This window comes from Odocoileus virginianus, chromosome 18 (genome assembly GCF_023699985.2).
Source record: "Odocoileus virginianus isolate 20LAN1187 ecotype Illinois chromosome 18, Ovbor_1.2, whole genome shotgun sequence".
Taxonomy (NCBI): Eukaryota; Metazoa; Chordata; class Mammalia; order Artiodactyla; family Cervidae; genus Odocoileus; species Odocoileus virginianus.
This window is the reverse complement of record NC_069691.1, coordinates 29,734,303-29,751,898: the sequence shown is the minus strand read 5'-3', so window position 1 is coordinate 29,751,898 and position 17,596 is coordinate 29,734,303. Positions and strand designations below refer to the sequence as shown.

The following is a 17,596-nucleotide window of genomic DNA, read 5'->3' as shown; positions in this document are numbered from 1 at the left end:
ACTGAGCTCCCTGGGAAGCCCAGAGTTTTCATATATGTAGATATTATTTCATCTTGGATCTGGCTGGAATATTTTGATTTCACTAGGGTTTTGAATTTGTTCTTAAAAATAATTGTTTGATGTCTAAGATATTTTGATCTTCTATATTTAATTTGACCTGATTAAGGTTATCTTCCATAAGTCAGGGGCTTCCCTTGTGCCTTAGCTGATAGAGAATCCACCTGCAATGCCAGAGACCTGGGTTCGATCCCTGTGTTGGGAAAATCCCCTGGAGAAGGGAACGGCTACCCACTCCAGAATTCTGGCCTGGAGAATTCCATGGACTGTATAGTCCATGGGGTTGCAAAGAGTCGGACTTGACTGAGCGACTTTCACTTTCCATAAGTCATTTGTTATCACATTAGTATAGGAACCAAAGTGATGTCAAATGTGATGTCAATGAAGACCCTTATTTACGGTCAGCTAAATAAACAGTAACCTGGCCTAGAGTGCTGGCCCTGGTGGGAGTTTTGTAAGTACCTGTTGAGAGTGATAAACATGACGAATCCTTACTTCTAATGGATTTTTACCCCAAAGTAATTCTTATATTCTATTTGTAAATGTCTGTGTTTCCCAGAGTTCCAGCCTCTGTTCTCTTGTTAATCTCTATTTTCTCCCAGGTTAATTTTCTTTATCTTCAGCAACATCTTTAGGCCAATAATTCCCTGATTTATACTTCCAAATTTTTTTCTCCTTAGATTCACTTATGTAATTGATCCATTCTTTCAACAAATATTTATTGAGTGCCCACTTTGGGCCAGCTACTGTTTCTGGGGCTGGTGATATAGCCCAGTGAGAAAAAGAAATCAACAACATTTAAAAAAACAAAAACAAATGTTCCTACCCTCATGGAGCCTAGATTCTATTGTTTCCTGTTTTCTAGACATTTCAAGCTCAATATGCCCCAAAGGAATGCATTTCCACCGCTTTCCTCTAAGTGACATTTCTTTTTCTGCTCTTTAAGCTAATGATGCTCTGGTATTTTTAGTTTCCCAGATTAGAAATGCTGAGAGTTGACCTCTGTTGCTGTCATTCACTCATTACACCTGTCCCAAGCACACAACTAGTGGTCATTGATCCTTTTAATACTCTCTAATGTGTGTCTGTATCACCTCTCTTGTTTCTTAGCATTAATCTTGCTCACATTTCTGCAACCCCCTGCTCCTCGGACTGGGCTGTTTTTAACAACCTGACGTCTGTTTATACTATTATTGGTTCTTTTCTATTTTTTTAAAAAAATATTTCTTTCTTTCTTTGGCTGTGCCAGGTCTTGGTTGAGAATTGTGGGATTTTTTTCTTAGTTATGTCGTAAGGAATCTTCAGTTGAGGCTCATGAACCCTCGGTTGCAGGATGGAACCTGGGCCCCTTGTGTTGGAAGCGCTGAGACTTAACCACTGAACCACCAGGGAAATCCCTAGTTCTTTTCTATTTTTTATGAACTATGTAGCCTATTGCCAGAATGTTTTTTCCCCCAGAAAATAAATTTTAGTTACTCGCCCCTCTTCCCTGCCACACCATGTATCTAAAATTCACTGCTCTACCCCTGTAGGGCAAAGTCCCACGAAGGCCATGGAAAGGTGGCTTTCCTCTGCCCTGTCTAGTGGGGAAGCCTTGTGCTCCAGAACCCTTGTCATTAAATTATGTGGTTTTGTTGTCTTAGCAGGTGTCTTTCCATTTTTAAGAGTTGCCATTCCCTCTCCTGGCTGTCCCTCATATCCCAAGTTGCAAGTCTTTCAGGATGATTCACATGTCACATACCCAGTTTTTTTTTTTTTTTTCTGACTCATTCTGATAGCATTGGATTCCTTTTACTCTCCCAAAATTTAGCACATCTTGTTGCAGTGTAATTATGTACTGTTTTCTACAAAATTGAGAGCTCGGCAACAAGATACCTGTCTTTATTTTTCTTTGCCATATGATTTAGTGATAGAGACAGATAGTACAGTTTGTTTTTTTTTGGGGGGGGGAGCTTAAAGTTTATAGAATTTAGGATGGCTTTCTTAAAAAAAAAACAATTATGAATGCAAAATTAGATGTGAAAGTGTGTATTTATTTGTATGAGAATGGAAGTATCTGGTGCAGGTATCTTCGTGCTGCATCTGCCTGTGCCTTATGCCTAGGGAAATGTAAGTGCTTATTTAAAACTTGCTAAAATAGTGCTGTGTATATATAGTTTTTTATCGTTGTTGATTTTCTTAAATTAGGGATAGGAAACAACAGCATCAGTTAGTCGTTCTGATGCTAATACTGTTGATAGTAATAGTAACGCCTAATACTTCTATAACTTCCCGTTTCTAAGCACTTTCACATACTTTATCTCAGGGAGATTCTGATAACTGACTGAAAGGATAGTGACTCTGTGTTTTACTGTGTTTGGGTACAGGAAGATTGAGTTGCAGTTCTTCCTTTGAGATCAGATTTCACACTGGCGGGGAGATGATCAGTTCTTCTGGGCATCTGTGACCTTAGTCAGCATGCCCTCCACCTCCTGTTAGCCTGGCAAATGCTAAGGACTTTTCTCAGGGCTTTCTAACTTGCTTTGCTGTCCTTCAGCTTTCTGTTTCTCCCCCCTTTCAGCTTCCTCACCTCAATATTTCTTCTTCCTTTCTTCCTGTTCATTTATCTCTGTCTTGTCAGACACCACATCTATTCCCTCTCTGTCTGTCTCCTCTAGTTGGTAACTTAACACTTTTTTAAGTGTCAGTTCTTTGACTAAGCTGAATTTTGGATTACAATTTCTTTGGGTTCATTTCTACTTCTTTGAAGTATTTTAGAGGGAGTGATTTGGGGGATCTTCAATAGTACAAAAAGTACGTGTATTTTTCAGCAACGGGAAAGCTGTCCTAAAGCTACATGCTTTATTTACTACATAGTTAAGACATAGTGTAACTTACAAGACCAAGGTCAGAAATGATCAAATTTTCACTCTTGTTAAAGAGTTACGTCCAAATTGGAAACAACAGACAAGCAGTTAGTTCAGTTCAGTCTCAGTGGTGTCTGACTCTTTGCGACCCCGTGGACTGCAGTGCGCCAGGTCTCCCTGTCCATCGCCAACTCCCGGAGTTTACCCAAGCTCATGTCCACTGAGTTGGTGCAGACACTAGAAGACAAAATAATGATAGCATCAGCTTTTGTATGCCTGTTTCTTCCAGGCATTTTGCATATGTTATTATTAATGCTCACTTTACAACAGCAGCTCCAAGAAGTTAACTGACTTGCCCAGGATCTCACAGCTAGTAAAATGGCAAGAGTGTTTTTTCGAGAGAGCCTTATAGCAGCAGTTTGGGACCTCTGAAAGCTTGGCCGGCTGAGGCTACTTATCTGAAGGTAAGTAGCTATTTTCTTTCCTGTAGAAGTATTATTAGAGCACAGAGCTATGATTTGGTGGAAAGCACTTGGCTTTGATGTCAGTCAGACTCAGATTGGCTTTTAATGTTAGCTCTGGTGCTTACATACTTCATGAGTAGAGGAGAAAATACTTGAATCTTTCAGCCTCAGTTTTCTTACTTGAAAGTGGGTATATCTAATATTGAGGTATTGGTAGGATTAAAGGTATGCATGTTTGTGAAGCACATATACTGTGTTTAAGAAGATGGGGATATATGACAGCTATTTCATAAATGGTTTCATTTCAAAGAGTAAAAATAAATGCCAGTTCATTGTCTAAAAAACTCACTTGTGGAAGAGTTGTTATTATAGTACATGCAACAGAAACGAATTCTTATATACAGTTTTATTATCAGTTGTTATTGAAGAGCATGTTTTAACAGTCTTAAATGAAAAATTATTGGCTTAGTTGTGGATTACAACACACCTACATTGTAAATGTTCCAGTGGTGAATATATATTTGGAAACCTTTGGCTCTTGAAGGGAATATTTGGTGGTTAATTTTTATCTGAGCAGTAAAGTTGCTTTTAAAAAAAAATTCCACAAAATGACATGGAAAATAAAACAGTTCATTGTTTAGGGAGTTTAATAGACACCCAATCTAATGAGTAAGGTTTTTAAGCTTATTATTTCTCCCTTTTTCTTCTGCCCCTATATCCTCTTATAGTTGAATTAAGACTACCTTCGGTTGAAACTTTCAGATAGTTATTGATGTTTTATTATGTAAACTTTACAGTGCCCCTGCATAATAATGGCTATAGAAATAGGATTGCTTAATGAGAGGTCTGAGTTATGTGATCTTGGGAAAGTTAGTAATCTCTTTGCCTTTTTACTTCATATCAGCAAAATAAGGTGTTAGCAAGTTGTTTTGGTAAAAGGTCACAAACTTTTCTGATGTCTTTAAATATGATATTTGAAATTATTAAGCATTAATAATTGCAAGAATGCATTAATTTCTTCTGCCAGCTAAACTTAAGGGTTCTAAATGCTCCATGACAGGCATTGCAAAGAATGGACTCAGAGCAAGAAAGCGTGATCTTTCATGAGCCCTTCTCAGCACATGCCTGTTACTTCTCAGCACAGCAAAGGGTTGAGACAGAGTCACTGTGGGTGCAGACCTCTAGTCACCACAAGCATAGTCCAGTAAAGAAAAACAGCTCCGTTAACTCACACTGCAGTATGCCGTTAGAAATTTGAGGCTGCCCTTTTCTGGTTAAAGTTTGTAACCGTTATCTTTGTTTCCATCCCAATTCAGCAAAGGGAAATCATGAAAGCCACAGACTGAAGTTAGGAAGCACTGATTGATGGGGAAAAATAAAAATATCTAATTACGTTTAGTACTTACAGCTAAATGATAGCTAAGTGGTGATATGATAGATGGCGCTTCATAATTTTTGTAGAAAAGATTCCAGAACAGGAAAAACTGTTTGGGAATGGTGGATGTAGAGTTATTTTTTAAATTATGGGGCAAAGCCCTTGGATGACCTTTGATGAAGAGCATAAACTAGTTGGATGGGAGGGAAGTCGAACCAGCATGTAATATTCTGACCTTCCCCCTCCTAGTTCCACAGTGTACCTGTGTTGGAAAGTTTGTCTCTCTTTACTGTTCCTTAGTGCTTTCCCCTAAGGAATCATTGAGTCACAGCTGACAAAGCCATCAGTGGTTTTGTTATATGCCAGTATTGTTGCTGCGATCTCACAAACTCATCTCTGAGAGGGCAGCCAGGAACGACAGATTGGTCTGTCACCTCCTCTTGCAGTTGGGCAGTCCTCACCCAGAACGGGCTGGCAGCTGCTGGCCGTGGGGATGCTTTGTGTGTTCCAGCCTTTTCTAAGCGCCAGGGACCCCGCTGGCCCCGCCCACTGGAGCATTGCTGCGTTCCAGGCAGGCAAAGGGCAGGAGGCAGCGCCCGGAGTAATTTCTCTGGTGGATCGGTTGCCACCTGGAGGGCTGACCCCTGAGGATTCTGTGGCGGAGGTAGTCCTCCCGTCGTCCTCGGCCTCCCTCAGTACACTGATGTGGCTGGAGCGGGTGCCGTATGGACGGTCGGCTGCCTCTGGAGTCTGATGTGGACCAGGGGTGCTGCCTGCGCGGCAGCCCTTGGAGGAATGCCCCGCCTGGCTCTGTCCAAGAAGCCTGCCCAGCCTGTTGCTGCTCGGCTCCCCACACTGACAGTGAGGTGGCCATCAGGAGCGAACTGCCCGGCAGCCTGACTTCCTGAGTTTAGCGAGGGGATGAGGGAACAGAAGAGGCTAAACCTTTTTTCTCAGAAGCATCTAAATCTTTTCTCTGAGTCACCATATTTGGTGTGAGTTGACTTGGGCAGAGGGTCCCTTTCCTGTAGGAATGATTGTTTTTAATAGAGAACAGTATGGATGGAAAATACATAAAACGGTTGCCCAGAAAGAAGGTATTGGAATCTCTAGTTCTCTAGCAGTGTGTATGTGTGTGTCTCCTTGGTTGTTCTTTAAAAGAAATATGGATGATGGAGGAGGAAGGAAATGAATATAGTTCAATGGAATATAAACTTAATTGGTTTGTAGTATATTAAAAAAAAAAGTCCAGCCTTTCAAAAAGTCAATTAAGTAATAAAGCAGCCTGAGGTTCTAATCCCATACACACTGCTGATTTTTATTGTTTAAATTGTTACACTTATTTTTAAAATTACAGTTCACCAAACCTTAGCGAACTTGTATTTGTCTGTGCCCTATGTGTTTTTTAAGGCTGCTTTCAACCATAAAATTGACTTCATCTTTGAGTGTGAGCAATAAATAAGGAGCTTGACTCAAAAGCATCACAAAATATAATTTATGTGTGTGTTTCTGGAAGTGGATATAAATCTGGTAAAATGTTGGTATAAAATTTGTATCTTTGTGCTTTTGGGAAATCCGCAGTTAAGGACAGAACATGTTTTACTTTTTGAATGGACAATGAACCTTTCACTTCAGGCCAACAGTCTTAAAAATAAAAGGAAGTAGCTTTCAAAACCAAAATAAAGTTAATGAACATTAAATAAAGTTAATGTTTGTTAGTATAAACACATTGTTGTGTAAGTGTGTCTGTAAGTTACTAGGTAGCCTAATATCTATAAGTATTTTCAGTAGGTTCTTTTCTCCGTATTAGTAAATTCCTAAGAAAAGGAATGAGATAATTATTATCACCAAAATTTGTTTAGAGTATGTAGATTCCTGATCAGAGGAATGATTGTAATTTATGTATGTCCAAATGTGGATTAATATGCCACTTGCCCATATTATGATTTTAGCTTAAATATATTATGTGACTGTTCATAATATTGAATCATCATTTGCATATACATGAAAGGTAAGTTTTCTTTCAACTGAAACAAATTTACATTCATGTGCTCTCTTGGGTTGACCCATCATTTGCAGGGGCGGGGGTTTTAGTTTGCTCTGTTGTGTCTGTTCGGAAGGAGAGCAGTAACAGTCATTGATCACTTCCTGCCCTGCTGCTCAGCCTCACTTGGAATTAGCTAATCCGGGGCCATAGACCTGCTTCTAAGGCTCTTACCTCACAGGGCTTGGGAAAACTGAAAGCTGTACTTCTAACCGTCAGAAAATCAGAATAAATTTGTTTTTAATGATACAAATGCAGATTCCTTATGAAATACTACTTTTGAAGAAATCTTTTCATGATATTTCCTGTCATTTTGTGGGGGTTAAGTGATCTAGCCTGAAGAAATTATCTTTCTGGTAGCACTTACCAATAGTAAAACATTTTTCCAAGTAATTTAGTAGTTCAAGGTGAAACCTTTTTTTGTTGGGGAAGGATGATAGGGAGAATTTGAAAAATATTGTGAATAAAGAAGTAACTAATCAGCTCTAGTCCCATCCTCCAAAATTAGGTAGGCATTAACATTTTCACATGTTTACTGTCAATCACTTATTTTTCAATTTTTTTGTTATGAAAACTTTATAATGTACATTTTATGTTGTGTATATTATAGTGAATCCTCATGTATCCATTATTCACTTTTAATAGCCACTGTTTCATGTCCAGTCATGTTTCTTCTGAGCACTGCCATTTTTTGGAAGAAAATACCATGCATTTCACCACTTTATCCATAAACATTTCAACTGAATTAATTTTTACACATATAAGTTTAAAACATTCTAAAATTATAGTTTCCATGAAAAGGTAGAGAAAGCTAAAGTCATCTTTTGACCTCTCTCTGATCAAAAGCTACCACTTCCATCTGTCCACTCCTAAAAGTAACTATAACTGTAATTGATTTTAGAATGTGTCCTTTTATCAATAACTCATTGTTGTAATGATGAAATCACATAAATACCTTTTTATGTGTAGCATATATTATTATTCTATATATTAAAAATGATAGGTTGACATCAGACTGTTTACAACTCTCATTTTCATTTTTGAGATACAGATTGTTAGCCTGTTCTTCAGTGAGTCTAACCCATTTATATTTATTGTGAATATGGATATCTGAATTTATTTCATTCCTCTTTTTTTAATGATGCTTTTTCCTTTTTTCATTTTCTCTATTCCCAAGCTCTCTTAGATTGTTTGAGTATGGTTTGTTCCATCTTTTTTCCTCCTGGTTTATAAATTGTAAATTCTGGGTTTTTTTTTAGTGTTTTAATTTTAGCGTACATGTTTGGCTTATTTTTCCAGTGGAGTTTGAAGTGAAAGTATTTCTATTCTCCTTTGACTAGAATATTTTAGCTAGAAATACTTTCATTACTTATAAATGAAACTTATAAATGTTTTCCACAGTTACTGTGGTTTCATTTATAGAATGAAACCTTGTTAGTCAGATCTCACATTCCTTTATCAACAGTAGAGTTATGATTTGTTTGATTTGAACCTGATGACTCTTCTCAGGCTCTGATCAGAACCGAATCCTTTACAGTATTTTATTCACCTGCTGTAGTAGAAGTTCCCCATGGTTTGTTTTTTTGAAGTAACTATCTCTCTTGTAAAATTCTTAATTGTCTCAGTTTTCATATTAAAGTTGTATTTGCTTGTAAGTTCTCTCAGATGTTTATTGGAAGTAGAGTATCCCCATGAATAGCTAAAGGAGGAAGGGTTCGTCTTAAGAAAGATGCTAGTTTATTTGGGATGTGATAGTATGATGCTGTACCTAAGCAGAGTGTAATAGGCGTGTTTGGTTGGAACAAAGAGGGCCTCATACAGAGTACCTCTGGCAAAATGGAGTCGCTGTAAAAATGGGCGTCAGTGACTATTTCTTGGGGACCAGTTTTACTTTGTTTTCCTCTCATTAGCTGTGTTGGTTCTTCCGGGCAATACTTGCCTCTCTCCTGATGTCAGCTGTGTTCTTCTGTCTCTGTCCACTGATTTGTTTCTGTCTCATAACTCAAGCCCGTGCCTGCCCCATCTTGGCTTCTTCATTCTTACTCATGCTGCTTCTATCTTTTCAACTCTAGCTCCACTGCTGCTGCTGCTAAGTCGCTTCAGTCGTGTCCGACTCTGTGCGACCCCACAGACGGCAGCCCACCAGGCTCCCCCGTCCCTGGGATTCTCCAGGCAAGAACACTGGGGTGGGTTACCATTTCCTTCTCCAATGCATGAAAGTGAAAAGTGAAAGTGAAGTCGCTCAGTCGTATCCGACTCTTAACGACCCCATGGACCCCATGGAGGAGCCTACCAAGCTCCTCCGTCCATGGGATTTTCCAGGCAGGAGTACTGGAGTGGGGTGCCATTGCCTTCTCCAATTGGTTTATTCTTTCAAATTCTCAAGAGAGAGACTCTAGCCCAGTTTTACCTCTTAGGTCAGCAGTTAGATTGTCTTCCACTGAGTGAGGAGCCCACCCTTTGCTTCCCTGGCTATGGTTGGAGGAGAGGGGCATAGCATAGTGTGAAATGGCATATTCCTTGGAGCAGGGGCTGTGGGAAGGTTGCAGTCTGCAGTAATTAGTTCAGGGTGCTATAAATAATGCCATAGACTGGGTGGCTGAAACAATAGAAATTTATTTCCCCACTGCTCTAAAGGCTGGGAAGTTCACCTTCAAGGTCTAGCTGGGTTTGGTTTCAGGTGAGAGCTCCCTTCCTGGTTTGGTGGATGGCCACTTTCTCTCTGTGTACTTTCAATGAAAAAACATGCCTTTTCTTTGTTGCTTGCATGTGATGAGAGGGAGAAAAGGAAGGAGGGAGAGGAACATAGATATCTCTTTGTCTTATAAGGTTTTCAGTCCTCTTGGTTTAGGACCCCAGCCTTATAACCTCATTTAAACTTAATTATTTCCTAAAAACCCTATCTCCAAATATAATCTCATTGAGGGTTACAGCTTCAACATATGAATTTTGGGGGTCCAGCAGCAGCAGCAGTGTTATAAGGCACTGTAACACTCACTCAGTCTTTTAAACTCTTGATCAGGACAGAGCTTTATTTCTAGAACATCATATCACTTGCTATTTTTTTTTTTAAATATTCTCAGTCTTGATGGTGTTAGTATTACCATCCAATCAGTAACTCAAGCAGGAAAGCTGAGATTCTTCCTAGACTCATCTGCCTTATCTTCACATCACCAGATCCTGTTGCTTACAGCTCTATTTCTTAGATCTGTCTCCCATTTTCATTTACTTTTCACTGTCATCTTTTTGAAAATGCTTCTTAACTGGTCTTCTTGCTTCCAGGTTTTATTTCTTTTATAGATATTCCACACCCTCACCAGAGTGATCATTCTAAACCAAAGATTGGCTGTATCTTTGAAAAAGAAGCTGCAGTTTCAAATAAACTCTTCATGAATGGTACCCAGGGCCCTCAGTGATTTACCCTGTAGCCACATCTGCAGCCTCCTCACCTCTTCTTTCCTTGTCCTTCAGGCCCAGTCCAGGCCTAAGTAAATGCTTGCAGTACTCAGAAGGTACTGCACGCTCTTGCCTCTGTGTGGGGAGCCCTTCCATCACCCTTTCTGTCCTGTCTCCCACCTGTTTTTTAAAATTCCATGCAGGGGTCACTGCCTCCAGGAAGCTTTCCCTTTTCTCTTCAGTTTGGGTTTGATGGCATCTCTCTTTTGTATTCTTATTATTTCCAGTGTCTGTTTACTTTTTTTTTTCCCCTTCCACTCAATTGGCCCATGAGTTCTCAAACTGTGTCCTCATTCCTCTGATTCCCCCACCCAGAAACATGCTCATCACGTAGGCACTCTGTGAGTTGCTGAATCAATAAATAAGAGAGTTTGAATTCTTTCGTAAGCTTGTGACCCCTCTCAGCATATTCATTTTGGACAGGTAATTTATCTTTCCATTTTATAAAGGAAGGGTGAGACCATCAATCAGTATTTGACTTATGTTAAAGGCAAGGTTCCTGGATACTAGATTTTCTTTGATTTGGAAGAGCAAAAAAGAATGAATAAATTCTATTATTATTGAAGGAGTTTGGAGAGATTCATAAATGTCAACTTGAAAAGGAAGATTTTGTTCACAAATGCTTTTCTGATCAAGCCTGTAAAAATGAGGGAGAAGTCCTACAGAACAGATGCTAAAAAGAGCTGACTGTTTTATGTTGGATGATTGCATGATGCTGGTGGGTAGTTGGACATTTTTGTGCTCTTGGAGCAGTAGTTCAGTAACCCTAGAATGTGAATTATGACTCCCAGTGTCAGTTTTTCTGTTATGGCCAATTGACTTTATGACAAGCTGCCTACAGATGACTATAGCCTTGCATTTGTCTGCTAACTTCAGGTAGTGCTGAGACAGCTAAGAATGAGACGAATGCTAAATTTAAAGGCATTAACGGATGCTGAGCGACTTTGACAAGCCGCGAACCATTGCAGCAATCTCTTCTAATGGTGTGCTCCTTTTACAGTCAAAATAGTGAAGATATCTAGAAAATTGTATGCATTTGGGGCAGTTTCTGTTAGTAGAATTATTTTTAGCATAAGACATTTTCACTTGTTAGTTGCCATATAGTCTGTGTTGGGCAAGAATGATTTGTTTCATGTTTCAAGTACTGATTCTCAACTACACAAAAGCTGTGCCTACATATTACCAGTACAACTTGTTGAAAAGTAAAATGATTCCTAATTAATCACTTTCTGTTTCTAAAAGAAATGAAAGAAGCTGTTTGATTTTTATCCTCAGTTGGAACTCGTGTTATCAACCAGCTGTTGGGAAAATCAAAAGGTCACAGCTAAAATCATTAAGAGGATTTTTAAAGGGTTTGTCATTAAAGTTCTGCAGAAAGCATAGAGTCCTTAGATTAAAAATGGTTTTTAAAATTTGCATTTTTCCTAAGCTAATACATACATAAGTAGGCTTGCCAGATACAATAATGGATCCCTGGTTAAATTTGAATTTCAGATAATCAACAAGTTAGTGTTTAGTGCGATTATATCCCAAGTATTGTGTGGGATATACCTGTACTAGAATTTATTCATTTATCTGAATTTCAGATTAAACTGGATATCCTGTATTATTATTTGCTAAATCTGGCCACCGTATACTGACAAAAAATTTTAAAATTCAGAAGAAATGCAGCTCAAAATTTTCTTCTATTGTTCTCCACCTCTTGACATCCAACCATTAGTGTCTTTGGAAAGCTTGCAGAATAGTCTAGGCTTATATATATATATATATATATAAACATTTATGATAAGGGTTTCTCTGAAAGAATAAGCAGTTCTACTTTCGCATAACCGACTTGTAGGTGAACTTTTGGATGCCAGGGTTTTTCACAATTGAGAACTGTTTACTCTGTGCTTTCTCTGCAGACTCCATGAATCAGTGGGCCTCTGAATCCTTAGGCCAATCCCCATCCCCCACCAAGCAATGAATACTATTTATCTTTCGAAGTTAATTTTTCATAGAGGAAAGAGCATAGAACTAAATTTTATTGTGCCTACCAGGCACTTGTGTAAATAATTTTACTCTTTCAAACTTTATGAATACCATTCACTTGTAATTAGAGATTTCAAGTTGAGAAAAGACAGATAAATGACATAACAAGGATGTAGAGCTAGTAAATGGTCAGGCTGAAAGTTTCACTCAGGTCATCAGACTCCCTTGTCGATGCCCTTTGATTACCGTCACGCTTCCTCTGGGGCGGTTGCATTAACTACATGTTTTAGTCCTGAACTTCCTTCTGTTGGGGTATCTTTCCATTTGTTTGTTTGTCAGAAGTTAATAATTTTTTGAGAGAGGACCTAATAATGCTCTTTTATGAAGGATTCTTACATTGTCCTTTAAGATCTTCGTATATTTTCCCTGTGAAACCATGCAGGGTTTGGCATTGGAATGCTCCTCTACATGTGGCCAACATTAATCATAAAAGCAGAGAGGTAGGTGTTTTGCAGTGAGCTGGAAATTTGTATGTTTATCTCACTTCTCATAACATACCCAAAGAGTAAGTATGTTTTCTAGGAAACCAAGGTTCATATGATAGGCCCCTTGTTCAAGGCTGTATCACTCTTAATTCCAAGTTAGAATCAGTGCTCTTTTTTTCTTGACTTTTTATCTTTCTGAGTTAAGTTTTTATAGGGGAAAGGGCATAGAATTAAATTTTATTGTGCATACCAAGCACTCATGTATATAATTTTACTTTTTCAAAATGTTATGAGACTTACTAATACAATGTCAGTACTTGAGCTGTTTGACTATTTGAAATGGAGTCATTTTAAATTGTACATCCTACCTGGCTTAAGAAAGGTCAGTAGGTATTATTCTCAGAGTTTACACAGAGGTATGTGCAGGCATTGATGGTCTATGCATCTGCTCCTGCATACCAGATTCTTCCTTTTCTCCCAAAGGCATTCTTTCTCAAACAGAGGGGCAGCTTGTTCCTTCTCAGAGAAGTCCCCTATCTCATGTTCTAGATGAAAAGGAGGTTGTCTGGTTCTGAATTCCTCTTCTCCATTGAAGGAATGACCCACGGACTTCTGATGACTCAGGGTTTTCTGCAAAGGGAAGGATCAATATAACTTGAAGTCAGTTGTACAAGACTGTTGGACAGCAGAAATTCAGGATGGGTTAGTGATGTGGGTATTGTCAGTGGAGACCTGCATCCAGTACTTGACAAAGGTTAGATGAGTATAATCAGAGAAAGATGAGATCTTTGTGGGTTGAAGGAGTTTTTTTGAGTAGGGAAAACGATTATTGACAGGAGGGTATTTTAAAAATGTAAAATATCTTTTGAATGTTGTGCTCTCCTTTATTCAGTTTTTCATCCATGGTTTAATATATCTTGCACTCACTCACTGATTGAGCATCACAGTTCATTTCTTAATTGGTGTGTCTGAATTGGCTTCCCAGTTAAGACTAGGAACATTGAACAGCAGGGTCATATCTTCTGCTTTTTATCTTAAAAATATTTTCTTTTGCCTACAGAATTTCTCCTTCAGAGCCCCGTAAGCTCCTTCCACTTTGGTTAAGGATCTGTAAGTGAATCCAGAGTTACAGTGGGCTCTGTTGAGGAGCTTTTAAGGAAATATTTCTACCAACTTACTTGGGGCTTCCCAGGTGGCTCATGGTAAAGAATCCGCCTGCCAGTGCAAAAGATGTGAGTTTGATCTCTGGTTTGGGAATATTCCCTGGAGGAGGAAATGGCAACCTACCCCGGTATTCTTGCCTGGAGAATTCCATGGACAGAGGAGCCTGAAGGGTCCCAAAGAGTCAGACATGACTGAGCATCTGAGCACCAACTTATTTAAAATAGATTTTATGCCTTTTACCTTATTATATAAGTATTACCTGCAAATATCAGATAATTTTGAATAAATCCTAAAATGAATACATTTTTTTTTGCCTATGCAGAAAACTATCTTAAGTTATCTCCACAATATCTTAATGATCAGAGGGAATCATAGTAGTATCAAGTGCTTTTTAAAATATTTAGTTTTAGAATATAACTTTAAAGTTGTAAAACATAACCATTTCATTTTCTTTTCTCCCTAGAGTTCCATTGTAGATGTTGGTTTATAATCATTCTAAAGAAGAACATTGAAATTTGGAAAAAAAATGTTAGAAACTATAGGTAAGACCTATTTCTCCCTGTTTTGATAATGATTTAAACTCCTTCCATTGGGAATATGTTCTGCATGTTAAGATTCTGTCTATAATAACTTGGTTAGTTTTTTTTTTTAATCCACTATCATTGTACTAGGGCAGTGTGTTTTGATATTTAGATGATTTCATATGAAGTGTTATGAAAACACATCATTTATAAGCAAAAGTTAAAAGCATATGAAATGTCCTACCAAATATGGGTTTTAAGAAAGCTTAATGTAAACCCAGTTCTGATTTATGAACTCAGTTCTGGTTAAAGTTTGTTTCTGGATAGTATCAGAATTGTAACAATATTTTTAATACTGAAGGTCATTGCCTATGTCTTACTTTTACTTTACTCTTGGCAGGTTAAATAGTACTGAGCTTTTAGGTTGGTAAAACTGTTATAACAATACCGAACAGGTTGACCAACTTGAGTGACAATTCATGGCAGTTTAATTTCTGCAGTAGATAATTTAAGTTGAAATATCCAACAAATTTTCTAGACTTCTGTATTGATCTCCTCCCCCCCCCCCCCCCCCCCCCCCCACACACACACACATACTATCCTGCTCTTTAGTTTTAGAGAAGCTGGTTTATAGAACTGGTTTCAGGTATGTCAGGTATGGAATATCCAGTCTATCATGGTCCCTTATCTGACACTGCAGTCTTCACCTTTTCCAGGGAACTCTTTGGGTGTGATTATTGGAAGGTATTGGAACCTGTCTGTGATGCCTTGATGATCATGGCTGATGCCTTGACACCTGCAGGTTTTGAGGGGTAGTGGGAAGTGGGTGGCAGGAAAGGAGGAGCTGTTTTTGTAATCGTGAGGATCATTATTGTTGACTTTTGTTCCTGGTAATATGACCATAAAAAAGAATGCATGGGTGCACATTTCCTTCATCACCTATTTTATACTAAAATCACACAAGAGTAAAGACTAATAGTTTACACAGGAAAGTTCCTCATAAGAAAGTGGGCAACAAAGGGGAAATACAGAATTATTTAAACCATTACCTTATAATCTTCATTTTGTAAGTTGTTATTGAGTTGTACACCTTTTAAGAATTGACGAGAGAATTCATATTAGATTTGTTTTTTGAGACACCATGGGAAATATGACCTAAAATCAGTTGTTAGGCATACCTTTATTACTGTTTGCTTTTGAAATTCTGCATATGAGTGTTTAACTTTGTGCATGAACTCATGATCAGCATTAGTTAATATTTTAGTTTCTCCATTCCTGTGTAATCATATTTTTGCTATCAAAAAATGTCTCTAGTGATAGTTCTCACTCTTTTTTATTACTATGATATGGCAAATATATTTTAATAGGTATCATTGAGAATCTTTAGGGCATATATCTGAGCACTCTCCAGTATTTTTTAAAAATTGTAGCTTCACTTGCATGGAAGGGAGAGAGGGAGTGAGAGTGGGATTTTGAGAGATGTTTTACCTATTATTTGTGATAGCATTTAACTGTCTGGAGTCTTGCATGTTAGATGTTAGGATTATTAAGGATACACTTATGGAAAATACTAACGTTGGCACCTTTGTACCTTATACAAGGTGATTAATAAATTGTATTCAGTTTTATGCTTATGTACATATGCTATTTAATTTGGAGGAAAGACATTCCAAGCATTAAAAAATTGTGTTTTTGAAGGAATATGTGTTATTGTAATGTATTTTCAGGTAAATGCAAAAGTATATAATGCATTGCCTCTTAATACATGAAATTGTTCTATTTTGGATGTTATAGTTCATCAGTGATATTATTTACCTCTACTTATTAGTTATATTTCTCATTTTTCTTACATATACATTTTTAATAAAAAAAATAGCATTTATAAGATCACAGAATGTTTGGTTTTAATTAGTTTTTATAAGAGTTGAAATAGCTGGTATTAGAAGCATACCAGATATGCATCGTCTGAATTTGTTTCCATATTTACCATTAGTTGCGTATACCATGCACTATAACCAGTTGACTGTTTTTAAACAAACTTTCTTATTAGAGGCTTCAAGGTTTGAAGAATGTATTTAGGGTGACCTGTTTTAGTCCCTTCTTTTTTCCAAGTCAGTTTTCGGCTCTCCCAAGAAGTAGTTTTAGAATTTCTATAAGCATGGTTTGACGCCTGTCTTTTGAATCCTGTTGCTGACTAATGCTGCTCTCTGGTTCAGACAAAAATCGGGCCGTGCAGGCAGCAGAGCGCTTGCAGGCCAAGCTGAGGGAACGTGGGGACGCAGCGAATGAAGACAAGCTGAGCCTTCTCAAGTCAGTGCTCCAGAGCCCGCTCTTCAGCCAGATTCTGACCCTTCAGACTTCCATACAGCAGCTGAAAGACCAGGTAAGACGCTGTGCGTGCCCGCCTGAGGCCTGGATAGCATGGCCCCGAGCTTGTAGAGTCTCCTGTGTTTTCTGAAAGGCTGAGTTTTGTATGTGTGAATTAATTGTTAATGAAGTCATTTAAACCTCCAAGTGAGACTTCATATTCACTGTGGCTCCCCACCCTGCCATGCCCTCAGTTATTTTCTTAATGGTTGTGGCTGTATATTGTAAATGATATGACATTGTGTTGAAAGCTGTGGGAAAATGGAAGAATGAGTTCCTGCAGGAGAGGAAGATGATAAAAATATGTTTAGGGTGGGTGGTTGTAGCTTGGTTTCCGTCATCACTGTGACTCATGGTTCATGTGATTGTGCTTATTCAAATTCAGACATTCAGCACACTTACAAGATTGCAGATGAGCCTGGATTTGCATGTGTAATCATGTATGCAAGGAAGGGAAATCACCTCTATATTGACAGTAGAAGGAATAATTACATTGTCATCAGTTAGAGGAATTGCAATTCTCACTTCTAAAAAGAGTGTAAGTAGCAATTGCTCCCATGACAGCATCAGATGGTGATAAACATTAGGACTTCTAAATGTAAAACAGTGTTTATTTCTGTAAAAATTATGAGCATTAAAAAGTCCTAGTGTTTATATTAAAATTGAAACATACTGCAATGACAGAATGAAAACTGAAGTCAGATGGTCACTGAACTTACTTAATGCAATCACCATTTCTCAGGTTTTTAAAAAATAGTTTTTAAATGGTTGTCATCCTCACAAGGTTTGAAATTAATCTAATTATGTCTTCAGCCCAAGTTAATTCTCATTCTGATGTTTTTAGCA

General features: G+C 38.1%; 1 protein-coding gene across 9 annotated transcripts in view; it reads left to right on the top strand.

Moving 5' to 3' along the window:
- Positions 1–17,596, top strand: part of MPDZ (multiple PDZ domain crumbs cell polarity complex component) — a 160,749-nt gene that overhangs the window by 10,509 nt on the left and 132,644 nt on the right. For 8 of the 9 annotated variants that reach the window (XM_070480511.1, XM_070480517.1, XM_070480514.1 and 5 more), the window contains exons 2-3: positions 14,326–14,404; positions 16,600–16,766. In XM_070480511.1, coding sequence (XP_070336612.1) covers positions 14,389–14,404; positions 16,600–16,766 — 183 coding nt within the window. In that variant the 5' untranslated portion in view covers positions 14,326–14,388. Of the gene's footprint in view, positions 1–13,758; positions 13,931–14,325; positions 14,405–16,599; positions 16,767–17,596 lie in introns of all 9 variants that reach the window. The other variant, XM_070480510.1, reaches the window with a different exon arrangement.